Source organism: Vigna unguiculata, chromosome 10 (genome assembly GCF_037176805.1).
Source record: "Vigna unguiculata cultivar grain cowpea cultivar isolate G323 ecotype 2 chromosome 10, ASM3717680v1, whole genome shotgun sequence".
NCBI classification, from domain to species: Eukaryota; Viridiplantae; Streptophyta; class Magnoliopsida; order Fabales; family Fabaceae; genus Vigna; species Vigna unguiculata.
In genome coordinates this window covers 43,707,682-43,733,020 of record NC_140801.1, presented here as the reverse complement: position 1 = coordinate 43,733,020, position 25,339 = coordinate 43,707,682, and the positions used below count along the sequence as shown (strand labels likewise).

Sequence of the window (25,339 nt, the reverse complement as noted above, 5' to 3'; positions counted from 1 at the left end):
AAAAAAATTAAAAAAAAACTTAAAAAAATTTAAAAAAAAACTTAAAAAAATTTTAAAAAATAAAATAAAATAAATTCAAAAAACCACAAAGTGACACGTGACAGTCACTGTTCATGGCCGTTAATGATTTAAACGGTATTAGCAAAAAAGGACCCAATTGAACAAAATTGACGAAAATGAGGACTTATTTGAACACAAAACAAAAATTAGGACTTATTTGAAAAAACATGACGAAAATTAGGACCAAAAAGGTATTTTAACCTAAATAGTTTTAATAAAAATAAAATTCAAAGATATTAAGGGTTGTTGGTTTGTAAACTCAAAAATACAAAAATGCATTTGTTGCATTCAAGCAAGGAAAATTTCTTACTCGTTCTTGATATGCAAAGTGTTATCACATTCGTTAACTTCTACTCACTAGAGTTCATTCTAGAAACTTGGATCAAAGGTAATCTATGTACAAACTCATCAATTGATGGATTAAAATATAAAATAAACTATCTCTTTCCATGTATTGATAGACCAAAAGCACATGCACCAATTCTGGAGGAAAAAGTCATGGAGCTTTTAGAAGAGGATATTGTGGCCATTGTAATAGTATTGGATGTATTAAACCTGAAATCTTATTAAGAGAAAGGTAAATGATCACATGACTAGTCACACTATAAATGAATAAAGGTAAACCAAAATGACAAAGAAGTTGTTCATGTAAACTAGAAAAACAAAATGACCTAAATTGTTTGCATTTAATGAAGAATAAACTCTTACTTGTCTAAATATGCAAAACATTGATACTTCCCTTAACTTTGGCTCACTAGACTTCATTCTTGAAAATTGGATGAAAGATGAAATATGTCTTGACTCATCACTTGATGGATGAAAATTTCATGGAAAGGCAAATTTAATGGGAATTTGAAACTAGAGAGCTTCTTAGTCACTTGTTGATGGGAAAACAACAACAAACAATATACCAGAGAATGCAGCGGATATAATTTCCCCTAACTTGCAAGAATCTATGAGGAACAATAATCAAAGAGCAGCAATAATAAATCACCAAAAGCACAAATAAAGGCACCAAGATTTTTAACGTGGAAAACCCCTCAAATCAAGGGTAAAAACCACGAGTCGTCCAGACCAAAGAAATAGCTCCACTATGATCAACAGGAGTACAAAAGAGTCTCAATCAATAGTACAAATTAGTGCCAACACCCAACCAAATAACAAAGCAACAAAGCTTTCAAATAGAGAAGAACAAGAGGGGAAAACTTCTACAAATCACTACTGCAGTGCGAAATTAATATCTCCCAACTCAGACCTCGTATCAAAGATCCGACCGGTCAGAATGAAGAGCAATGAGTTCCGAACCTGCTGTAAAAATTTCAGCCCGATCCAACGGTGAACGAATCCGCAGCGCCGAATTTACTGTGACAGCTCTGTGAAAAACGTGAACAGAATTTTCCCTCTACCTCTCCCTCTATGTGTTAGGGCTTTCAGTGTGTTCTAACTCTATTGTTCTGCCTCTCTCTTTATTTTATAGCCTCCTCTCCACTAGGTTTAAGTAAGACATGGGCTTCTCAAATTTTGGGCCTTTTCTCCACATAGGAAGGGAGCCCAATACCCAACACTTGTTGCATTGATGGCCTCAAGTTTGGTTTAGAGCACAAACATGATAATGCTACATTTATCACAAGACTTATATCTTGAGCATCCTTCTGAATAGGAAGAGGAAGACGCGAATCCAAGAGATCTTTCACCAACATATTTTAAGTAGTTGGATTTGATGAAGTTGATATTAGCTCTCTAGGATGTTTCCCCATTAATGTTTCCATAGTCACTACCCCAAAACTATAAACATCACATTTTTCTGTCACTCTTAATATATAAGCAAGCTCTGTTGTTGACAAAGAAATAAACAAAGTTAACTCAAGTTATCAAAATATATTATTATGCCATTTATAGAAAATATTGCGGTTTTTGTAATAGAAAAATACTTTCACCTGGGGCAATGTAGCCATAAGTCCCAACTACCAAGGTTTGATTTGAAGAATCAGGATCAAGGAGTCTAACCGTGCCAAAGTCTGAGACACAAGCCTCTAATTGTGAGTTTAATAGAACATTACTACTTGTTACATCTCGATGAACAATTGGTGTGGTACAATCATGATGCATGTAGGATAAAGCTTGTGCCATCCCTTTAATCACATTTACCCTCTTACTCCAATTCAGCTCCTTAGCTTCCACCTCATTATTCAAAATATAAAATAGACTACCTCTTTCCATGTATTGATATACCAGAAACATGCACCGGTTGTGGAGGCAAAAGCCATGAAGCTTTACGATATTTTTATGACGAATTTCTGTTAACATCTTCACCTCATTGCGAAAACTTCTGTCGAAAGATGGATTTTGAGATTCCATTCGGTGGAGTTTTTTTAATGCCACAACATTACCACTAGGAAATTGTGCTCTATAGACACTGCCATATCCACCTGTCCCAATACAGTACTTGAGGTCAAAGTCTTGGGTTGCTTCAATGATATCCTCAAATGCAATTTTACCATCATAGTTCCATATAGAAAACAAGTCTCCATTCTTTGTTTCTATTTCTTCACACTTTTTCTTAGGCTTACATCTTGAGAAATATAATATTGAAAGGAGTAATAAAAGAATGAAGAAAATGATAGGAAGAACAATTAACATGATCACAGGCTTACTTTTCCTAGTTTGAGGATTTGTTTGGTTGAGCAAGTGGCAGTACGTGAAATTGGGCATGCGGTTATCATTAATTAATGAATCTTCATGAAAAAAACAGTAGTTTGGTACCTCTGATATTGAGTCAAGGTTTTGTGAGAAATCAAAGGAATTGTATGAGAGGTTTATGTATGATAGACTAGCAAGTTCCTTATGTACTTTACCTGAGAGATTATTATAACTGAGATCTAATCGACTAGGTTCAAAGCTCCATAATGGAATCTCACCAACGAGAAAATTATGACTAAGATTAAGGTCATTTACACAACCAAATTGAGAGGTTATGCTTCCATTAAATAAGTTATGGCTCAAATCAACTATTGTAGCACAGGGACATCTCATGGTTTCTAAAGGGATCCGACCACATAACTTATTTGACGAGAGATGTAGAGAGGACATTTTGTCCATTTGCAAAAGTTTTGGAGGTAATATTCCTGAAATCTTGTTATGAGAAAGTTGCAAAACTTCCAATTTGGACAAATTTCCTAATTCCTCTGGAATGTGACCTTCTATTTGATTAGAATCAAGGTAGAGGTGTACCAAATTCTCCAACCGACCTAAACTATGAGGGATTGAACCGTTGAGGGAATTATATGAGAGATATAATCTTTGTAAACTATTTAAATTTCCAAACTCTACTGGTATAGGACCAGTTATTTGGTTAGATTGAAGGAAGAAATCCGTCAAGTTCTTTAGTTGACCAAAGGCAGGAGGAATTGAACCTGTGAGTGAATTACCCGAGAGATGTAATATTTGTAATTTTGTCAAATTCCCTAATTCTGTCGGAATCCTACCTTCAAGTTTGTTTGATTCAAGATAAAGATATTGCAAATTGATCAATTGACCCAATGTAGATGGGATTGAACCCACTAGAGAATTATTATAGAGAGATAAAACTTGCAATTGTGTCAAGTTTCCAAGTTGGGGTGGTATTGAACCTGCAGTTAGATGATAGGAAGAAAGAGATAATTAGATTCTCCAGTGACAGAATTTGTAAGGGATAATGCAATCAATAGAATTGCAATAACTTGCCTTGGAGACGATTGTTGGACAGGTCAAGAGTGGTAAGGTTTGTAAGTGAACCTATTTCTTTGGGGATGCTTCCTTTCAGACCCATTCCAGTTAGATACAGAGTGACTAAATTGGGGAAGGCAATGAAGTTCAACTTATCTATCCAAAGCAATTCTTGTACCAACTGTCAATAGCAGTAACACTTCCAGCTTCATTGCAAGAGATACCCTTCCAATCACAATGGTCTGAGATATTACGGTAATCATTCCACCAACCACTGTTGAGCAAAGCCTGTCGTTCCTGATTGATGGAAGAAGGAGGGATGGTGGGAGATGCTAGCTCAGGCATCATACAGAAGGCCATAAGCACCAAACTGCAAACACACTTTCCCATAATTGATTCATTCATATTCAAATATCGATTTCTTATAATGTTATCGGCATTTGGTTGGAATGCATATATATATCAGTGCCCATTCCAAACATCCTTTCAAAATTCTTCTTAGCCTTTTTCAAAGTCCAAAGACGCGGTTTTTCCACAATAATTATGATAGGATTGGTGAAGAGGGTCCCTATCTGTGGAAAGATACAGAAAATGTGTGTGTGTGCATTGCATGTGGAATCTCTATGAGAGAACAGTGTTCATTCCATATCTTCATCAAAACGTTGTCCTTTTCACATCTCTATTCACCAATGTGGAGTGGACTCTCTGCTTCACATCTTTTACTGTGGATTTTGATTAACATACAATGCACGTTGCTCCTAAATTTTGTTCATTTTTTACTTTTGCATCAAACCGAATAACAAACTGAATAGCAAGTAAACTATTAATTTCAAAGGTCAACTTATTTATGCATGAAATAGAAAACCTCAAATGTACTAACACGTGATTTTCATTTAATCAAATATTTAATTTCTAATTTTTTAAAATATTAATACAGTGAATCATTTATTTCGAAGTTCATTTTATGGTAAATGATATGGTAATTCATTAAACTATTGATTTAAATATCTGTCAAATTAATTTTTAATTTTAAGTATCTCATAAATTTGATATTTCTAATTAAATTATAATAAATGTTGTTATTTATTGAATGCTTGAAATATTTTTCATTTCTAAATAATTATTTTATTATTTGATTTTTTTTTAAATAATATGATATGACTTTTACTTTCGTTTTTCTTCTGTAACTCATCAATGAACATGCTTCTAGGAGATGGAGTAAGTTGATCAATGAGTTAAGAAACTAAGTGGAATATTAAGTTAGAGATGGAAATATAAAAGTAATAATATTGACCGAAAAAATCAAATGATAAGACGATTAGATAAATGTAAAATTTATTTTGAATATTCAAATCTTTTTAATAAATTTATATTGTAAATAGTTATAATGAATTTTAAAATTCATTATAACTGTTTATAATTTAAATTAAAATTATATTACATAATTTAGGTAATACAACTAAAAAATTAACAAATTTTAGAATCAAATTCAATATTTACCTATATAGTGCATTATCTGTATTTTTGGTTGTGTGGTTGTTTTTCCCATCTGAATGCAAAATTTTTACTAAAATAATTAGAATAAAAACAAAAAGTACACATGAAAAGCATGGTTAAGATATGCAAAGTTGGACTCTCAAGAGGTTATGATACCAAGCATTATCGTTTGGATGAGACTTCAACAAATCCCTCTAGAATAATCTAATCAATAAAATAATCGTAATATTTTGCATGTTCCAATAAGATTTCTCCAATTAAGAACAATAAACGGTAATAATAATTATAAGGCTTAAATATACATTTGGTCCCTATTTTTGTCGATTTTATTCAATTTGGTCCCTATTTTCGTTTTATGTTCAATTAGGTCCTCATTTTCGTCAAATTGTGGTCAATTTGGTCCTTTTCACTAACGGTGTTTAAATAGTTAACGTTTTTGAACAGTACATGCCACGTGTCAGCTCCTGATTTTTTTTGTTTTTTTTAATTTTTTTTAATTTTTTTTAAATTTTTTTTCAATTTTTTTTAATTTTTTTAATTTTTTTAATTTCAAAAAAAATGGTCCACGTGTCAAGTCACAATTGTGCCACGTGTCAATGCAAGTGTCACATGTCAGTTTGTGGTAGTATTATTTTTTTTGTTCAATTTAGTCTCTATATTCGTTATTTTTGTTCAATTTAGTCCCAATTTTTATTAAAATAAATCAATTTTGTCCTTTTCAAATTGACACTAAATTTAATATCTTTTATACAAATTATATTAATATCTTTTCCAAAATTGGCCTTTAAAATTATTATTTTTTAAATTCAATTATAAATTATTAAATTTAATTATAAATTGAATAAACTCTTATATTTAATTTCTAAATAGTATATAATTATTTAAAATATTATAAGAATATAATTATTAATTTTTTTTCTAATATTTATATTCTAAAATATTTTTAAAATTGATATATAAAAATATTTTAAATATTCAAAATATTTTAGAAAAATAAACTAATATTTGTAAAATTAACATTTACATATAAAATATTTTAGATTTTAATATCTAAAATGCAATAAAAATATTAAATATTTTAAATTTAAATGTAAATCTAACAAATTTTAATATATATTTTTAAAATTTTAATAATATTTAAATAATTATATTTTATTTAACAATTGAATCTAAGAACTACATTCAATTAATAATTAAATATTATAATTTATAATTAAATTTTAAAAATAAGTAATAATAATGTCAATTTTAAAAATTAAATGGTTCTATTTTAACAAAATTTGGGACTAAATTAAACAAAAATAACGAATATAGGGACTGAATTGAAAAAAAATAACAAATATAGGAACTAAATTAAACAAAAAAAATAATACTACCAGAAACTGACACGTCGCACTAGCATTGACACGTGGCACAATTGTGACTTGACACGTGGACACTTTTTTTGGAATTAAAAAAAATTTAAAAGTAAAAAAAATTTAAAAAAAATTTAAAAAAAATTAAAAAAACCAGGAGTTGACACGTGGCATGTACTGTTCAAAAACGTTAACTATTTAAACACCGTTAGTAAAAAGGACTAAATTGACCACAATTTGACGAAAATGAGGACCTAATTGAACATAAAACGAAAATAGGGACCAAATTGAATAAAATCAACAAAAATAGGGACCAAATGTATATTTAAGCCTAATTATAAATAAACTTTGCTTACAAATCTTACTCTAAATGGATTATAGCAGTAAATGCAGAACTTAAAAAATAACAGAATAATTTTTTTTTAAGAAAATTATTCTTACCGAATCCTCTAACTTTTATATTTTATGGCCTCTTCAATTATAAATATATACTCATCCATTTTCATATTATGAATTTATATAAATTGATAATTGACATTATTATTATTTTTTACTTTTTTTCTCTAATTTTATTGATATTTTTATTATTACATTTTAGATATTAAAATTTTATTTAATAGATTAGAAAATAAAAATATTTGGTTCTTATTCATAAAAATATTGTAAAGTGAAAATCACTCAAGATAAAAAAATATTTTAACCCAATAAATTATTAACATATGGTTACATCAATTACAAAATCAAATAAATGGCAATAACTAAAGATTGAAAAATATTTCAACAAAGTTAATTATCAACATATTTGGATACTTTAATTAAATAAATCAAATTCAAATTTCAAGTTCACTTAAATTCAAACAAACTGATTCAAATCCTAGAAAATTGTAATTTTTTTTTTTGTGTCGTAGTTAATCTTTATTTCGTGGCTTGGATCACCTTTGCATCATTAGTCTAATTTAATTGTTGTACCTTCTTTGGTGTATCCTTAAAATAAAACAGGTTCTACTTCAGAGAAAGTTCCATGTTGATTAATCTCTCATGTATATCACATTGACAATAATATATATATATATATATATATATATATATATATATATATATATATATATATATATATATATATATATATATATATATATATATATATATATTTTGTAAACAACGTTGTGATTCTCTTCAACAAAATTCCGTGATTCAAGACATACGTTTTTCATAGTGTGGACTATTTGACGACATAAGTTTTTGGTCAAACGATATGAAAAGTTTAGAAGAGTAGATGCATTTTAAACATTTGTTTTTGGGACCAATCTAACAAACATCCACCTTGGCCCATAAAACATAACTTTGGGATGCTTATTCATGCACTTCCATAATTTCATCTTGCATTTTCATATACCAAAAATTTCACATTTACTTTCTAGTTTAGAATTTTCATTTTTAGTTTCAGAATGCAAGTTCTCAAAGATGTTTCATAATGAACAATCAAAAATACAAAATATATATTTCATACGTTATTGATTGTATCTCAGATTGTTTAATTCGAAATACAAATTATATAATTTTGTATTCCAAAATGTACAATTTAAAATATAAATTGTGTATCTGGAATTCAAAACAAAAAATTATTCTCAATCGCACAATTTAGAATGTCCTTTTTGGAAAGAAGGTGGAGGTTGGAGGAAGATGATACCGAAGGAAGAAGAAGGTGGTGAGTGGGGATTCCGGTAAAGGTGGAGGAACAAAAAGGAGCTTTGGTAGAGTTGAAGGAAAAACATAAGTGTGCCAATGGAGGAAAAAGAAAATGTAACATCCTGGTCGGATATTACAAATTTAAATAAAACAAAATAATACATAGAAATAAATCAACAATTTATTAAACATTTTTCCCAAAACACGAGAAATTTAAGCTTTTATTGTTTGCGCCAAAGTTCAAAATTTAAAACGACAACATTGCCAGTTCCAAAATATAAATGTCATAATATTCAAATTACATAAAATATTTTCTATATAATTCCCATACTAGCCCCTCTCCAGCTCTGATACAATCCTATCCAGGAAAGAGTATGATCGTTTTTGAATTTGAATCCTCAAGAGGCACGACACAAATAAATCAGAGAAGAATGCAGAATAACACAGAGATGGAGGACGCCACAATCTAGCAGATTGATAAGTCAAGTGATGATTAGCCACAAAGATGTTAATCTTTGATAAGAATTGGAGGCCTAAGCCAAGAACAAAGAAAATCATCTCTTTAATGTAATCAAATTCAATATATGACTAAAAGTGTCTACATTACTTTTGGTACCTCTATATATAGGCACATAAGTTTAAGAAAACATGAGAACCATACAAGAAGGCCCAAGCCCAAAACATAAAAACATAAAACTAATTTATAAAAGAAAGCCCAAAGCCCAAAAACATAGAACATAACTAATTTCTAAAAGAAAACCCAAAGGTTCATTTTCAAGTTCTTCTTGTATGAAATCTTGGGATAGTCCCCTATCACTCCCTCCTTCTTAAAGAGAATTTGTCTTCAAATTCGTACCACTTGAAGTTTAGGAGATAATCTTCTATCATACCCTTCTTCTTAAAGATAATTTGTCCTCAAATTTGTCTCACTTGAAGATTCTTTATCATTCTCCCCTGTTTGGAGAGAATTCGACCCGAATTCTGAAAGGTCCTCCCAGATAAAATATGCACCTTATAATGATATATTCGATGGTTCTACAATCATTTCATATCCTCCCCAATCCATCTTTCATAGGTACCAGAATTACTAGAATAGCACAGGGACTCAAACTTTACCGAACCGATACTTTTTTCATAAGTTGCTCCACTTGCTTCTGTGTCTCTTTAGTTTCTTCTAGTTTAATCCTATAGGTTGGCCTATTAGGAAGGGATGCACCATGAATGAGATCTATATTATACTCAGTACCCCTCTTAGGAGGTAAACCATGAGGGATGTCTTTAGGAAAGACATCATCATACTTCTTGAGAAGTTGAGCCATACCTAAAGACAAATAAGCTTGCACAGAAGAGAGACAAATATCGTTAGTCATAAGCAAATACAAGGGTTATTTCTTAATCAACGCTCTGTTTATCTCTTTTTCTCTTAAGAAAAGACTTTTATCACTCTTTATTTTTTTTACCTTCCTTTTTCTTGCCTTTCTCTGGAATTTTCTCTCTTCCTTCTTTTCTCTCTTACTCTCTTCTCACTCTCATCTTAACTTGATCCTCACAAACCTCTCTAGGAGATAAAGGTGTTAGAAGTTATGAAAAATAATGATTATCAAGCGAATCCGAGACTCGACATGATAATTAAAGATATGAAAAACTGATTATCAAGCAAGTTTGAGACCCGACATGATAATTAAAGTTTATTCAAATCGAATGAAAATTAGAATCATCAAGTAAGTCCTAGACTTAACATGATAATTAATAATCTTCAATTTTTAAAAATTTTGACATGAAAGGAGATAATGATTTTATACAAAAGAAATGAATCATAAGTAACATGAAAGTAGAGGCATGAATACCATAACACGGGTGTGATAAGTAACATGAAAGTAGAGGCATGATACCATAACACGGGTGTGAAGAACCTAAATTTTTGATGATTATCAGAGGAGTGCAAATACTAAAACAAAGGGTGCACAAAGTAAAAGAATGGAGGTGCAAAGCATAAGAAACAGGGGTGTACAAAGTAGTCTGGTCGAAGCTTAAAGCTGCAAATATTAGAAAATGGGTTCAAAAAGAGTAATGCAAACATAAACAAACATGGGTCTTTTTCTTTCACCTAACGTTTTTTTCTTTATTTCATTTTATATATTACTAGTTCGGCTTAATCAATTATTAGTTCCTTTATATTATTTTTATTCACCTCACTCGACATGATAATTTAATGAGAGTTTTGCAATTTTAATTATCAAGCAAATTTGAGGCTCAATGATAATTAATTTTATGCGATATATATATATATATATATATATATATATATATATATATATATATATATATATATATATAACAATATATAAAGGGGATTCTCCTTTTTATGTCCACATTTCAAAATACCAAGTTTACCCTTTAAATATAATAATTTATTAAATTTTTAAAAATCTACCATTACTTTTACAAGTTTTTTATAAAATCGGCTATCTCTGCTTCTTCTCTTCTTCTTTATTTATCAATGGTTATTTTTTCTTCGGTTCTGATATACTTCACTTTGTTTTTAATAAATATAATTTTAATTTATATATTAACTTAATAACATTACAATATTATCATCTACTAATATTATAATTTTAGTTTATATATATATATATATATATATATACAAAATAAATAATTGATAATTTTTCTAAAATATTATATATAGAATATCACCAAACAAAAATAAAATTTTCTCAGTTAATGCCTAGACATATTTATTATTCAATAGCTATCTCAAAATTCTTTATTCCAATATTGATGTTTAGTGTGTATCTTGTGCGTTATTTTGAAACATCCAATATAAGCAACATATTATATTAACCATTAAAATCAAAACTCGCATTCCGATAAAAGAAATTTAGGAAAAAGTATAAAAGATTTTAATTAATAAACTAACATACCAAAAGAAGCTTCCAAATGCAGAGATTTATATATACATATGAGGTTTGTGTTTGTTTGACACCTTTTTATGCCCACACACATGCATCATTCATCTAATAATAATGGCAATAAAGTTCATCCTAGATTTCGTATATTACACAACCAACCATTTCTTTTGACATAACCAAACCACATTACAAGAGACAATTTCATAAAAGAAATGATAATTAGAACATATACATACGATGCCATGACGAGTTCAAGCTTTAGTGTGAGGGAAGGAAAAGAGAGAAAAAAAAACAATCAATATGTTCAGTGCTATGATCTCATAATAAATATCACAAGTAAATATAAAAGGGGCTTTTTTGTAAATCTGGGTCATTTTGACCAATAAATTGTAAATATGGGTCCTTTGAATTTTTTTTTGTGGGTCATGTCGTCAGGGGGGAGGACAACATTCAAGGAGAAGTCGTCCTCCCAAAGACCGGTTTCATATTTTTTTTTTTAAATCGAAGTCGTTAGGGGGGAGACTGGCTTCTGCACTGAAGTCGTCAGGCAGAAGACCGATTTTTGTTTTCTTTTTTTTTAAATGTTGCATTTTATTTTATTTTTTAAAATTTTTCAGTTTTATTTTTTAACCTTATTTTAGACAATTAAGAGTAGTTATTAATTCATTTTGTTATTGGTAAAATAAAGTAATTTTAAAAAATACACAATTAACATAATAAAAGTAACACAATAAAAATTACATAATAAAAGTAAGAGAATAAAAATTACATAATAAAAGTAAAAAAATAAAAATTACATAATAAAAGTAAGAGAATAAAAATTACATAATAAAAGTAAAAAAATAAAAATTGCATAATAAAAATAACACAACAAAAATTACATAATAAAATTACTGACGATAAGGACAGTTGCCTCTATGATGTCCTTCATTTCTACAATATGAACATTTGCTTCGTCTATTTGGATTTGGTTCATCCATTTCATTATGGATTCTATTAATTGGTGGTCTTCCCCTTACCCTACGGCGCATGTTTGGGTCCGGAATGAAATTTGGTCCGGTGTATAGTGACCAATATTCTTTATTCCTAACCGGATGAAATTGTATTTCATATGCTTTATTGATTGTTGTAGAGGCTATAAACTGGATGGATGTATGAGGTTAGGTCTATATGCGAGAAAGAGCAAACAGCTATTACGTGATGACAAGGCAGTCGTAGAGCTTGAAAATGACCACAATCACACCACCAATCATTTAATCTAACTGTAAAAGACATTGGTAGGCAGTGATCATGTGGAGAAAACATCTCTTGAACTTGAAATTCATTATTTTCTCTTGAGTATCGACGAACTTGACACATTCCCGCTTGTTGTTGATTTTTTCTAATGATAGCATTAATTTCCTCTGTATATTGGTGTCCTGCTCGTAACATGGAGTCTGCCTTAACCCCTCTCTCAACAAACCATGTTGCGGTCCTTTCAAATGTTGCCTTGATTAGAGCACAAATTGGTAATGAACGAGCTCTTTTTAAAACAGAATTCATACATTCTGCCAGGTTTGTTGTCATGTGCCCGAATCTACTACCTCCATCGTAAGCCTGAGTCCATTTTTGTAGTGGTATCCTGTCAATCCAAGATGCCACTTCTGGTGAATAGGATCTCAAAGCTGCCAATTTAGCATCGAATATGGGTTGTTTCACCTCGTAAGCTGTAAAAATACAATTATATTAGTTAGTTTAATTATTGAATGTGGTGAATGAAAGAAAAAAATTATTACCCATATTCTTTAATCGGTTCTTTAATTCGTGATTCTTGAATTTTTTGTTGAAATTTGAAGCAATATGATGTATGCAGTATACTGATTGCAGTCCATCTGCTTCCCATTGTACTTCTTCAGATAGTAGGCCTGCCAATATGCCTTTCCCCCTGTCTGTTATCAAGCAGAGGTTTGATTGTGGTGTAACGTGCTCCCTTAACAATTGAAAAAACCATATCAAGGCCTCCTTTGTTTCTCCTTCCACTATCGCGAAGGCCAAAGGGAATATGTTACGTGACCCATCTTGAGCTAGTGCTGTTAGCAATGTCCCTTGATATCTTCCTGTTAGAAATGTCCCATCTACTTGGACAACTGGCTTGCAATAGTTAAACCCTTGGATGCATGGTCCAAAAGACCAAAATACGCGTTCCATAATATAGCAAGAAGGGTCAAGTTGGCCACTTACTTGTACAGGAGATCCAGTGCATTGAATTATTGTGCCGGGATTGCTTTGTTGTACAGCTTCATACCACCTGGGAAGTTCATTGTAAGACTCTTCCCAATCTCCGAACTCCTTAGCAAGCGCTTTTTGCTTACCATTCCAGGCTTTGTCATATGAAACTGAATACCCAAAACGATTTTTAATTTCAGCTACCAAACTTTTGATAGGTATGGAAGGATTTTCCTTTACAGAGTTCATCACAATAGAAGCAATTTGGTTGGAATCAAGGTTGACATGATCTGCAGGTTGCATGGTTGACAAACAAGTGTGTGATTCGTCAATCTTTCTAATTTTCCAATTCAAACTTCGCTTGCTATAAGCAGCCCGTAAACGCCACGGGCAGCCTTTTTTATAGTCGACACATCGACATATAAATTTTTCAGATTTGCTCTCAACAACAGCAAATCTATAACCATTGTCAATATGATATTGCTTGATACATGACATTGTGGACTCTTTTGTGTCAAAAGACATGCCAACACATAGTGAATTTTCAGTTACTGGATTTGAAGCTTGACGTGAGGTCTGACTTGATGACCCACTATGATCTGTTGTATGGGCTGTATATTGGTCGGTAACCAACTCATCTTCACTAAAATCAGACAAAATATCTGGATATTGATTCAACTGATCTGCCATTTGTGTATAAATTTGAATAAGGTACGAACAAAACAAAGTGAACGAGTCTCTCCTGAATGATACTGATACTGAATGATACTGAAATGAGTATAAATTTTAAGTAACATGCTTCCTATAAATAATAACTTTTTAAGAGACCCGCTTCCTACCCACGAGCACATTTACTATGGCTGTTTCTTACCCACGAGCACATTTACTATGGCTGCTTCCTACCCACAAGCACATTTACTATGCCTGAAGTCGCTTTTAATTACGACGTCTTTCTCTTAAATGTAAGGGACTTCACTAATTAAACCCCCAACTTCATAAAACACATGTCAGCACGGACCACCACGAACCACCCACTTCATTAAACACAAACCCTTGCATGTCGTCCGCGTGGCTGACGACTTTAATGCGCTGGAAGCATTAAATGGAAACCGGTAGGCCACCTAGCGACTTCAATTAAATGTCGTCCGCGTGGCTGATGACTTTAATGAGATGTCGTCCGCGTGGGTGACGACTTTTGTAAGATCCGGGAAAATTAAATAGTATTTAATTAATTATTTAATTAGGACGGGTAATGAGAATATTCAATGTAATAAATGTGGAGAACTATGACATGGAAGAGTACTATCTCAAGTGGTTGAGAGTACTTTATTGTGTGTGAGGACTTGGGTTCAAGTCCTATGTGTGCCACTTGGGTGTTATTTAAATTGTGTGTTTTTGTGTGTTTTTACATTGGATGCGTGTTGCCATGATAAATTCTTAAAATTGTAGGATTTAGCATGAAATGAGGATTGGTTGAATGGTTTGGCCTTGGTTGGGTATTTGCATGAATGTGGGTTCAAACCTTGTTGAGAACTAAATTACTTTTCTTTTTGCTAAATTTTCTGGTGCATGAGTGTGGGAGGGTTGGAAACCTAGCAGCCAAGAGGGAGGCAACCTAAGGGCTGGAAAACAGAGGGTTAAGTAAGCACTTGATTATTTTACATCATTTTTATTTAAAATTCGTGCATGTTACTAAAGAGACAATTAAGTGAGAGTGATAGTGGGAGAGAAGATTAAAAGAGGGGAAAAACATCAATTAGGGTCGTGGTACTCATAAGCAGAAGGTTGTTCTGAGAATTGGGGCTGATAACGTGAGGTGGTGAGGCTAAAAACGCAAAAGAGGAAGTGGAAAGCAAAGCTAGAGGGGTCTTGGTGAAGGGATAGACGCACTTATTCGAATTTGGACAAAGAATCCAGGTTAGGGGAGTTGCTTTGTGTGTTTATAATTGTGATCGATTAGTTTTGTGCTGCCATGTGTAAATGTATGAATTTTCCTATCTGTCTGACGCTATTTTCTGGAAATTCTGGGTTCTGCCCAGAAACCGCCTGGCGGGCATGCATATGCCGCCAGGCGGCACGTTAATTTTGTTCTCATTTCTGGATTTCTGGTATGAACTGCCTGGCGGTGAGTGCGGGATCGCCAGGCGATGCATAACGATTATCACTGTGTCTTTGTGATGTTGTGAATTCTGTGAAATCATGAACTCTCCATTGTTTTCCGATGTTTTGCGATTGTATATAGTAATTGTAATCTTGACTGTTTTGGGTATTGCGAATTAATTGGGGTATGGGCAGAGAGGGTTTGTGATTGAGATCAAAAGGTCATTCTGAATTTTGATGTGTTGATTAGAAGTATTTGTTACATCGGGTATACTATAATTCGATGATGATCCTAGTGATTCATGTGGGAGGTGCTATATATACGAGTTATATTCAATGGAAATTGGATGTTTGATCAAGTTCTGGAGAAATTGATGGGCTGTGCAAGTATGGAAATTAGGGAGCTGTTCCAGGGCCTGATGTGCCGCCTGGCGGCGTAATGATGGCCGCTAGGCGCCAATGAGTGATTTGGGACTGTTGGGGTCTCTGGGGCAGTGGCGGAGTGAAGGGTGAAGGATGAACTCGTAATGGGGCAAATTCCAGTATAATTGGAGGGTAAGGGTGGAGGAAATGTGAATTCGTGATATTATAGGTACGCCAATGTGCGGAAAGGGAATTGAGATATAAAGAGGCCATGAGGTACTGGAAATTTTGGTGGTAAAGGATAAACCGTTGTAAGCAAATGATGACAAGGGGAAAATACCCAAGTTAGGTAGCGAATGATGCACCTTGGATATGTGGCAATAAAACTAACCAATTAGCTAAGATAAGTCTGTATGTCTAATGTGATGATAGGACCAGCCTATAGTGTGGACTGAGTTGAATGCAAAGGATGGGGTACTCTCTTAAAAATTATTGAATTGTACTCTAGAGGAGAGGTCTTAGTGAATCAAAGGTTGGGGATGAAACATCTCAAGAATGAGATATAGGAAAGTATAATGATAGCGGGATGATTGAAGGGTCAATAGGTTTGTGATAGAACCAATAAGAAATGTTCCTTAGAGTCATTTTGAATGCAGAATCAACTGAATTGAGTGCCAAAACCAGCTGCAGAATGCTTCTGGTATGGCGCCTGGCGGTCTACTGATAGCCGCCAGGCGATGGCCTTCGCGTGAGAGGGTCTGTATTGAGAGGCGCCTGGCGGCACGGTGTGCTCCGCCAGGCGGTGACGAGAAAACAGTGGGGTCTGAAAGGCGCTGGCGCCTGGCGGCGAGTGAGTACCGCCAGGCGGTCTGGAGCAATTTCGCCTGGCGGCGTGTGGGCTGGGCCAGGCGGAAACGCTGTTGTTCTGTGTATTGTGGTGTGCTGTCTTTAACTGAAACTGATGCTTTGCTTGGATCGGGAGATGCTGTGCCATGAGCGGGTAGGTTCATGGATGGTGTAACATGTGATGATATGAGCGGGGAGGTTCATATCAAGTTACTCTCACGTGGGGATACGAGCGGGGAGGTTCGTATGTTCCGTGCTCACGTTGAGAGATGCCACGTGCGGGGAGGTACGGGGGCTGGAGGATCACATGTGTTGGACTACGGGCGGGTAGGTCCGTAGAGCAGGACTACAAGCGGGGAGGTTCGTAGAAGCAGGACCACGAGCGGGTAGGTTCGTGTGAGCATCAGATTCCCGAGTCCAAGGCTAACAAAATGTATGATTTGAAGACTGTTAAGTCTTGGGGTTAGGGTCTTGGCCAAGATTTATAGATAATGATTAAGATGGGTAAATGATATATCCTGTGATTATGTGCTTATTATTTTATTTTCTCAGCTCACCCTTTCTGTTTGTGTGTGGCGATGATCGTGTAATTCGTTACACGGGAGCAGATGTTGATACAGGTGGTGCTGAGGATGCTCAGATGGCGGAGTGAGGGCTAGCATGGGAATAGTGCTAGGATTTTGATAAATTGTAATTTTTATTTAAATGCCAATTTTGGAAACTTGTAATGAATTATGAGTTAGTTATGAGTTTTGGCGCGCTAACTTAGCGAAATAAAATTTTCCCGCGTTGGGATTTTTATCGAGATGATTATTCAATGACATTATTTATTTTAATATTTATTTTTAAAGTAATATTCTCTAGGGATGTTACAACTTTCGCTTCAGTGGGCCTGACACCATCACGCGCACGCAATTATTGCGAGACGACTGTGTTGACTGTGCGCTCCTCCACCACCACGTGTTGACTGTGCGCTCCTCCACCACCACGGAATCAGTGCAATTAATGGAGTGGCAGAGATTCTCCTACTTCCTAAGCCATGCACAGCTACGAATTTGCATGCATTCGTCCAAAATGGTGGCAGCTTTTACAGCTTTGATTGAATGCTTTCACAACCACACAAGCCACGGCTAGCCTTTAAATTGATGGCAGTGCATTGTGGAAAGTCACGAGAAGAGGTTTCGAGTATTGGTTCAAATACTCTCAAGTTGCACATATTCATCAATTTCTGCATTCAGCTTGGATTAGCACTTTGAGGAGGTTGTGCGCATTGGGAGAGTTTTCAACATTTCACGACACATTTCTAAGCTTTTACTTTCAAGGTTCTACTATCTTTTAATATTTTGTTGTCAATTAATTTTCAGATTATTATCTAATTTTTATTTTCAATTTCTAAACACATTTAGCATGGCAAAAAATGGATGTCTACCCCGGGATATGTCACTACTTCGGCTTCAACACGAACATATCACTCACGACTTATGGGAAGGACGAGAACGAGTTCTTAGACCGAGAAGAGCTGGAGTTTGGATACTAAACAATCAAGACATACTTGATCCCCGTGTCATAAATTTAATGCATCAAGCCGGATTCGGACATGCCGTGTACATCCCAGACATGGATGTCAACCACTTCCTCATCAGTTCTTTATTAGAAAGATGGAGATCAGAAACTCATACATTTCACTTCCCCCATGGAGAAACCACCGTGACACTAGAAGATGTAACCGTCCTGCTTGGCCTACCGATAGACGGAGATGTGGTAACTGGTCCCACTACGGTTGAGGACATATTCGCCACCTTCCATGAACACCTAGGTGTCATCCCACCACCGACGGTGATAAGAGGGAACTCAATTAGAGTTTCTTGGTTAAACTCTACTTTCCAACAACTTCCACCGAATGCAAACAATGAGGTTATTGCTCAATATGCGAGAGCGTACATTCTCACATTGATTGGAAGCATTTTAATGCTAGACACGTCTGCAGCTTGGGTACATGTCATGTATCTACTTAGGCTAGCTGACTTAAATGTAGTCAGGAATTATAGTTGGGGGTCTGCAGTTTTGGCTTGCATATATCGTTGCCTAGATCATGGCATTCACCTACGCCAAGAAAATATTGGTGGATGCATGATCTTGTTACAATGTTGGGCTTGGGAGAGGATTACTACTATAGCCCCACAACTTCAACCTTTAAGTGATCAGGAGGTGGCTGATGGGGATGGTTTCCCTGTCTGTAGAAGGTAAAAAGCTAACTTTTAAAATTTTTTTTTGTCATTTAACTAACTTGAAATTGCTACTTTTTTTAGGTGGATGAATGTAACGCATCGGATAAATCCAACTTCAATTTCAGTTACTGAATTTCGGTTGAGATTTGATCAATTACGTACAAGACAGGTAATACTTAAGGTAAATCAAAGCGCTCTTTTTAACATTTCAAACTAATGTCTATAATTTTGTTTCAGTTCTTGTGGAGGCCTTACACTCGACAAGAAGTTAGTCGATTGATTGTGGTTGACATACCTCCGGTATCCAGAGCAACAGTCCCAATAATTTGCTTTGCCACAGTAGAAATCCATCAGGCGGATAGGGTGATGCGTCAGTTTGGTTTAAGACAAAATATTTCGCTTGAGCCGGTTAACCTGGATCAAGTTCACAGGAATGACTTGAGGGGGAGAAACGACAGAGATTGGGTAGGACATCATCACCAGTGGATTGCAATTTGGAATGATCGAGAAAATCGGATCGTTCAAGGTACACCTTTCAGCGGAAACGGCCATTTGCGTGATGAAACACCGTATATGCAGTGGTACATAAACCACATTATCCGCTATATATCTCCATCGACAGAATCTTCCGACGATGAGGTTATTTATACTACAATGTTGTACATCTATTTATCATACAAACTTATTCATAACAATAATCATGTTATTTATTTTACAGTACGATATGTCACAAGAACCTTTCCAGCCTGCTTCACAACCCTACACTGGCCATGTTGGGTCTTCTCCAGATTTCATACATCATCCCCAACCCTTTTTCGGACAGTCGCCTATGGGTCAGGGTCAAATGTTTGGACAGTCACATCCTCAATTGGGCAACCCATCAAACACCTCATTCTAACACGTCCCTTCTCCATATGGTTTCTTCCCGCATCAGTCAAGTTATGGTGCTGGTCCATCACATATGTTTGGCACCACAACCATGACACCACCATCTGCCTATTATCCAGGATCTTCATCATCAATGCCATTTTGTCCTCCGCCAATGCCTTCCCAATCACCACAAATTCCGCAAATTGTCCAAAGTCATCAAGATGAAGATGATGATGATGATGATGAACCACAACAACAACAACCTCAAACACGTCCCAACAGACCGAGAAGAAGACCAACATGTGGAACTGGAGGACACAGATGACTCTTTTATTATTTTCTAGTAACTAAATTATTGTATTTTCATTTTTAATCAATTTAAAAATATATTAATGTTTATTTTTATATCTATTTTTATTTATTATATTTATTGTGAAAAAAAAACACAAAATGAAGTCATCATCTCGAAAGCTTCACAGCGCGCGAAACAAAAACCGTTACCCTACCTGACGACTTTGTTTTTTTTTTAAAAAAAATAAATAAACCGTTACCTTGGAGGACGACTTCACCCTCAAAGTCGTCCTCCCTCCTAACGACATAACCCACTTTCACAAAAAAAAAATAAAAATTGAGGGACCCTTTTTTACAAATAAAAGTAAAAAGGGACCCCAATTTACAAAAAAGCCATAAAAGGAGAAAGAAAAACCTGATTTTTTTCACACCTGTTTGAAGATTTTTTCTTTTTAAAATCAAAACAATGTTTGTAAGTGTATCTCTCTTATCTTCTCAAAGCTCTATGTTTTGGTAGTTTTTCTCCTCCAAGAAGAATTTTGTAGGTGCTTTTTCTTTGTGTTGGGTATTGAGGTGTGTGATCCCTTAGTGTCAGTTATTCTAGAATGATCGTTAACGGAGGGTGATGAAAGTGAGATCAAAAAAGGATATTTTTTGACCTTGGGAAGAAGATGACGGTGGATAAAGGAGAAATGTCTAGTTATCTATTGTATGAAAAAACCTCTCTTAAATGAAGTGAAGAAAAAAAGAAAAAGAGCTCGAGAGACGGACGTAAGAGTGAGAGACTATCAGATCCTGAGACCTTTTTTCTATTTTTTGTAGCATCATCTAAGATATTAACTATGTGTGGAGGTTGAGAGAAATGAGGAGAGAATCTAGATTGTGAGAGTATAAGGAGGATGTAGTTGAGTAACGATAACATATAACCAGTTATTTTGAAAAATAATTTTCTTACTTTTCCTAATTTCAATTTTTTCTTTCTTTAGTAGAAATTATATATATCTTTTTTAATTTATTTTTTATTTTTATTAGTTTTTTTATATACTTATTAGTCTAATATATTAATATTTTTATAGTTTTTTTACCGTTATCTTTTTTTTTCATTTTTTTCTATAAATTCAAATATATTTTATAAAACTACTAGCATAAACACAGGCGCTATCGTGCATGTGTGTATCAATTTTTTAAATATACACGATATTATATTAATAGATGATAATATTGTAATGTTATTAAGTTAATATATAAATTAAAATTATATTTATCAAAAATAAAGTGAAATATATAAGAACAAACAAAAGAATAACCATTGATAAATAATAAAAGAAGAGAAGAAACAAAGACATCCGATTTTATAAGAAGCTTGTAAAAGTAACGGTCAATTTTTAAAAATTTAATAAATTATTATATTTAAAGGATAAAATTGGTATTTTGAAATGTGGACACAAAAAGAATAATCTCCTTTATATATTGTTATAGATTTTGATTATTTAAAAAGTATTTTTCTATTTTAATTTTTTATTATTTTTTAATTATAAAACTTTTTTTTATTCTTATTCATTATTTTTATGTTTTGTTTTTTGTGTTTATCTTTTAATAAAAGTCATTTTTCTTATTTTTCTATTTTGTTTACTTTTCCATTTTGAAAATGTTTAGTTATATTATATTATATTTAAATTAGTTGTTTGGAAAATAAAAAAAATAAGATTATTATTAAAAAAAATATAAAATTAAAAGAAATAAGAGTGGGGAAGGAAGAAAAACGTGTTGGTGTGATAAAGAAAATGGAGTTGGTGCGGAAAAAGAGAATAGCAGAGGAGAGAGAAAATATAAATTAAATTAAAAGATCAAAAAACCAATAAAGCTCACACAGGGTGTCAAAAAAGTTATAGAAAAATGATAGTTTAACCTCTTGGATTTAACCTCTTTTTGACCTCCTGACGTGTCACCATGAAGTGGCAATTTAAATTTCATTTTCTATTTTTTTAAAGTCTTTTGATGTGGTCTTTAGGTTGAGTGATTGATGGGACAAAAGTAAGGGCGCATGAAATGCAGCGGGAGAAGTAATTTAGAAGTGGTTTTGAAGCGGTTTTGAAAGAGAAAAAAGGAGATACCTCATTTTCGTTCTTCGTCGTCCCATTTTCCCAACCAAAGAATGTTTTAGCAAGTTTTTCCTTCCAGCCAAGTGAAGAGATCTAATTTTCATCCATCTTCTACCTTTTTCTTAACTGAAGAAGTGGACAAGAACTGGGCATTGTTTTATTGGTCCATAAATTTTAAGACGTTGTTTACCATGGTGGGGCTTTTGATCGAAAAAAGGTTAGGTTTTTTTAATTACATTGTGTGTTTTCTTTGATTATTTATGTGTTCTTGGAGTGCTAAAGTCCTTGACAAAAGCATATTTTTTTGCAAAAGTTGAATAGGATAGGCGGGGTTGTGGTGACAGGACCATACCTTATTGTGTACGTGTTGATTCTAGTGTGGTCCTTAAGCGGTCACGACCTTTAAGGATTCAAACTTCTTCCTGTGTTCGAGGTAAGTTATTGGAGTAGCGGTGGTAAATGGGAGGTCATGTTCTTGTGTGTTTTTGTTAAGCGTATGGTGTTATAATTTTTTTTTTGTGAGATGGATTTTTGTATTTTTGTGTGAGATGGATTTTGTGTTATTGTTTGAGATGGATTCTCTATTTTTGTTAATGTTCATTGGTTTATTGTTGGGAAAATGTTTTTGCCATCCGAAATGTGGTTTAATGGATTGAATTCGTGAATGTGGTGTTTCTGAGTATATGTGTTCTCCTTGCACTTTGTTAGTTTTTGAGTATTAATATGTTTCAAATGATTTATGATTGAAAAGGTTGTTTATAATTCATGGGTGGTAAGGGGAAAGGAACGAAAGCAGAAGAAGACCAAAGGGTTAGTGTTGTCTATTATTAGATGGTTCAATTGTATTACATGAGTATTGTGATGTTTAACTTTGAATTTGCTTTGATTTTATTGTGATGTTTAACTTTGAATTTGTTTTGATTGTAAGGTTCGACTTATTAATTTTGTGGAGACAAAGTATATCGTCCAAGTTAATAGTTTATTGACAGAAGCACACCGGTCACAAATTGGAGTGACACCTTTCAAATGGTGTCTGCAGTTAGATAGGTGTTTAGATATATGCACTCCTTTATTACTTGAGCTGCTGCAGCGATGGGATCTGGGTGAAGAATCATTTCATATATGGAAGTGCCTTTTGTCGTTGTTTGCTTTTGATGTATGTATTAGTCTGGGGTTGGGTGTAGTTAGGCAAGAAGTAGAATGTCATGTATATGGATGTGGATGCATAAGTTCACTATTTAGTGGTGAAAGAATAACCATTAAAGGTATTACAAAAATGATTTCGTCCATGATAGGTTGTGAGGAGCATGATGTAGATAGTGTGTGTCGTCTGTACATATTGTTGGCTATATAGACAGTTAATATAAGTACTCTATTATGTTCATAATTAGTTTTGAAAATTTATTGGTGTTATTGGATTAATGGATTAGTAAATAGTCCATACCCTTCTTAAATTGTTAACTTGAATTCCATCAAAATATACTTTCGTTATGAAACAGTCTATACGCAGTTATGAGTGTCCGAAATCCTTAAAAAACAAGACACCTATGGTAACATAAAAAGGCATATAATATAAGTACTTTCACTTGACCATAATAGTTTCAAAGGAGAATGCTTTTGGTGAATTCATGGTGAATAAGGTTGCGTTCAATTTCATGCAAGAAAAAAGTTGTCATGAATTTTTCAATTTTGGTTAGGATATTTGAATGTCCAGCTTTGCCTGTTCATAATCTTTAGATGAAAAAAACACTTATGATTTTATAAAAAGGCATTTAATATAAGTACTGTCACGTGACCTGAATAGTTTCAAAGGAGAATGTTTTTGGTGGATAGATGGTGAATAAGGTTGACTTGAATTTCATGAGGAAAACAACCCTCGTGAGTTATTCCATTTTGGTTAGGATATTTGAATACCCAGCTTTGCCTGTCCATAATCTTTAGATGAAAAAGACACTTATGATTTTATAAAAAGGCATATAATATAAGTACTGTCACTTAACTAGAATAGTTTAATAGGAGAATGCTTTTGGTGGATGCATGGTGAATAAGGTTACGTTGAATTTAATGCAAGAAGAAAGCCCTCATAATTATTCCATTTTGGTTAGGATATTTGAATATCTAGCTTTTCTTGTCCATAATCTGTATTTGAATATCCAGGTTTGTCTGTCCATAATCTTTAGATAGAAAAGACACTTAAGATTTTATAAAAAGACATATAATATAAGTACTGTCACTTAACCAGAATAGTTTAATAGGAGAATGCTTTTGGTGGATGCATGGTGAATAAGGTTACGTTGAATTTAATGCAAGAAGAAAGCCCTCATAATTATTCCATTTTGGTTAGGATATTTGAATATCCAGCTTTTCTTGTCCATAATCTGTATTTGAATATCCAGGTTTGCCTGTCCATAATCTTTAGATAAAAAAGACACTTATGATTTTATAAAAAGGCATATAATATAAGTACTGTCACTTAACCAAAATAATTTAATAGGAGAATGCTTTTGGTGGATGCATGGTGAATAAGGTTACGTTGAATTTAATGCAAGAAGAAAGCCCTCATGAATTATTCCATTTTGGTTAGGATATTTGAATATCCAACATTTTTTGTCCATAATCTGTATTTGAATATCCAGGTTTGCCTGCCCATAATCTTTAGATAAAAAAGACACTTATGATTTTATAAAAAGGCATATAATATAAGTACTGTCACTTAACCAGAATAGTTTAATAAGAGACCACAACTTCGTACCCCAACCCGATGAATAATGTCACAAACACACAAGCCTGCCGCAACCACTGATGGTTTGGAATCTAAACCCTTTCTTTCATCAACAACAAATGACTTTGGAGTCCTTTGTGTCAAAAGCTGGGTTATGCCGCACGAATAAACTTAAAAGTTTCTCCCTTTCAAAACCACTTCTGAAGTGCTTCTGAACTGTTTCCAAGAACACATAAATAATCAAAGAAAACACACAATGTAATTAATAAAACCCAACCTTTTTTCAATCAAAAGCCCCACCATGGTAAACAACGTCTTAAAATTTATGGACCAATAAAGCAATGCCCAGTTCTTGTCCACTTCCTCGGTTAAAAAAAAGGTAGAAGATGGATGA

The 25,339-nt window shown here is 33.4% G+C and overlaps 1 protein-coding gene and 1 pseudogene across 1 annotated transcript; both read right to left on the bottom strand.

Moving 5' to 3' along the window:
• Positions 1–296: 296 nt before the first annotated feature.
• LOC146883276 (uncharacterized) lies at positions 297–4,170 on the bottom strand (annotated as a pseudogene).
• A 5,248-nt stretch (positions 4,171–9,418) lies between these two features.
• LOC114165529 (uncharacterized) lies at positions 9,419–14,113 on the bottom strand. Its single transcript, XM_028050131.2, has 3 exons — positions 12,994–14,113; positions 12,802–12,924; positions 9,419–9,627 (listed from the first exon to the last, which is right to left on the bottom strand). The coding sequence occupies exons 1-3, from the start codon at positions 14,111–14,113 to the stop codon at positions 9,419–9,421; spliced, it is 1,452 nt and encodes a 483-aa protein (XP_027905932.2).
• Between the last annotated feature and the right edge of the window lie 11,226 nt (positions 14,114–25,339).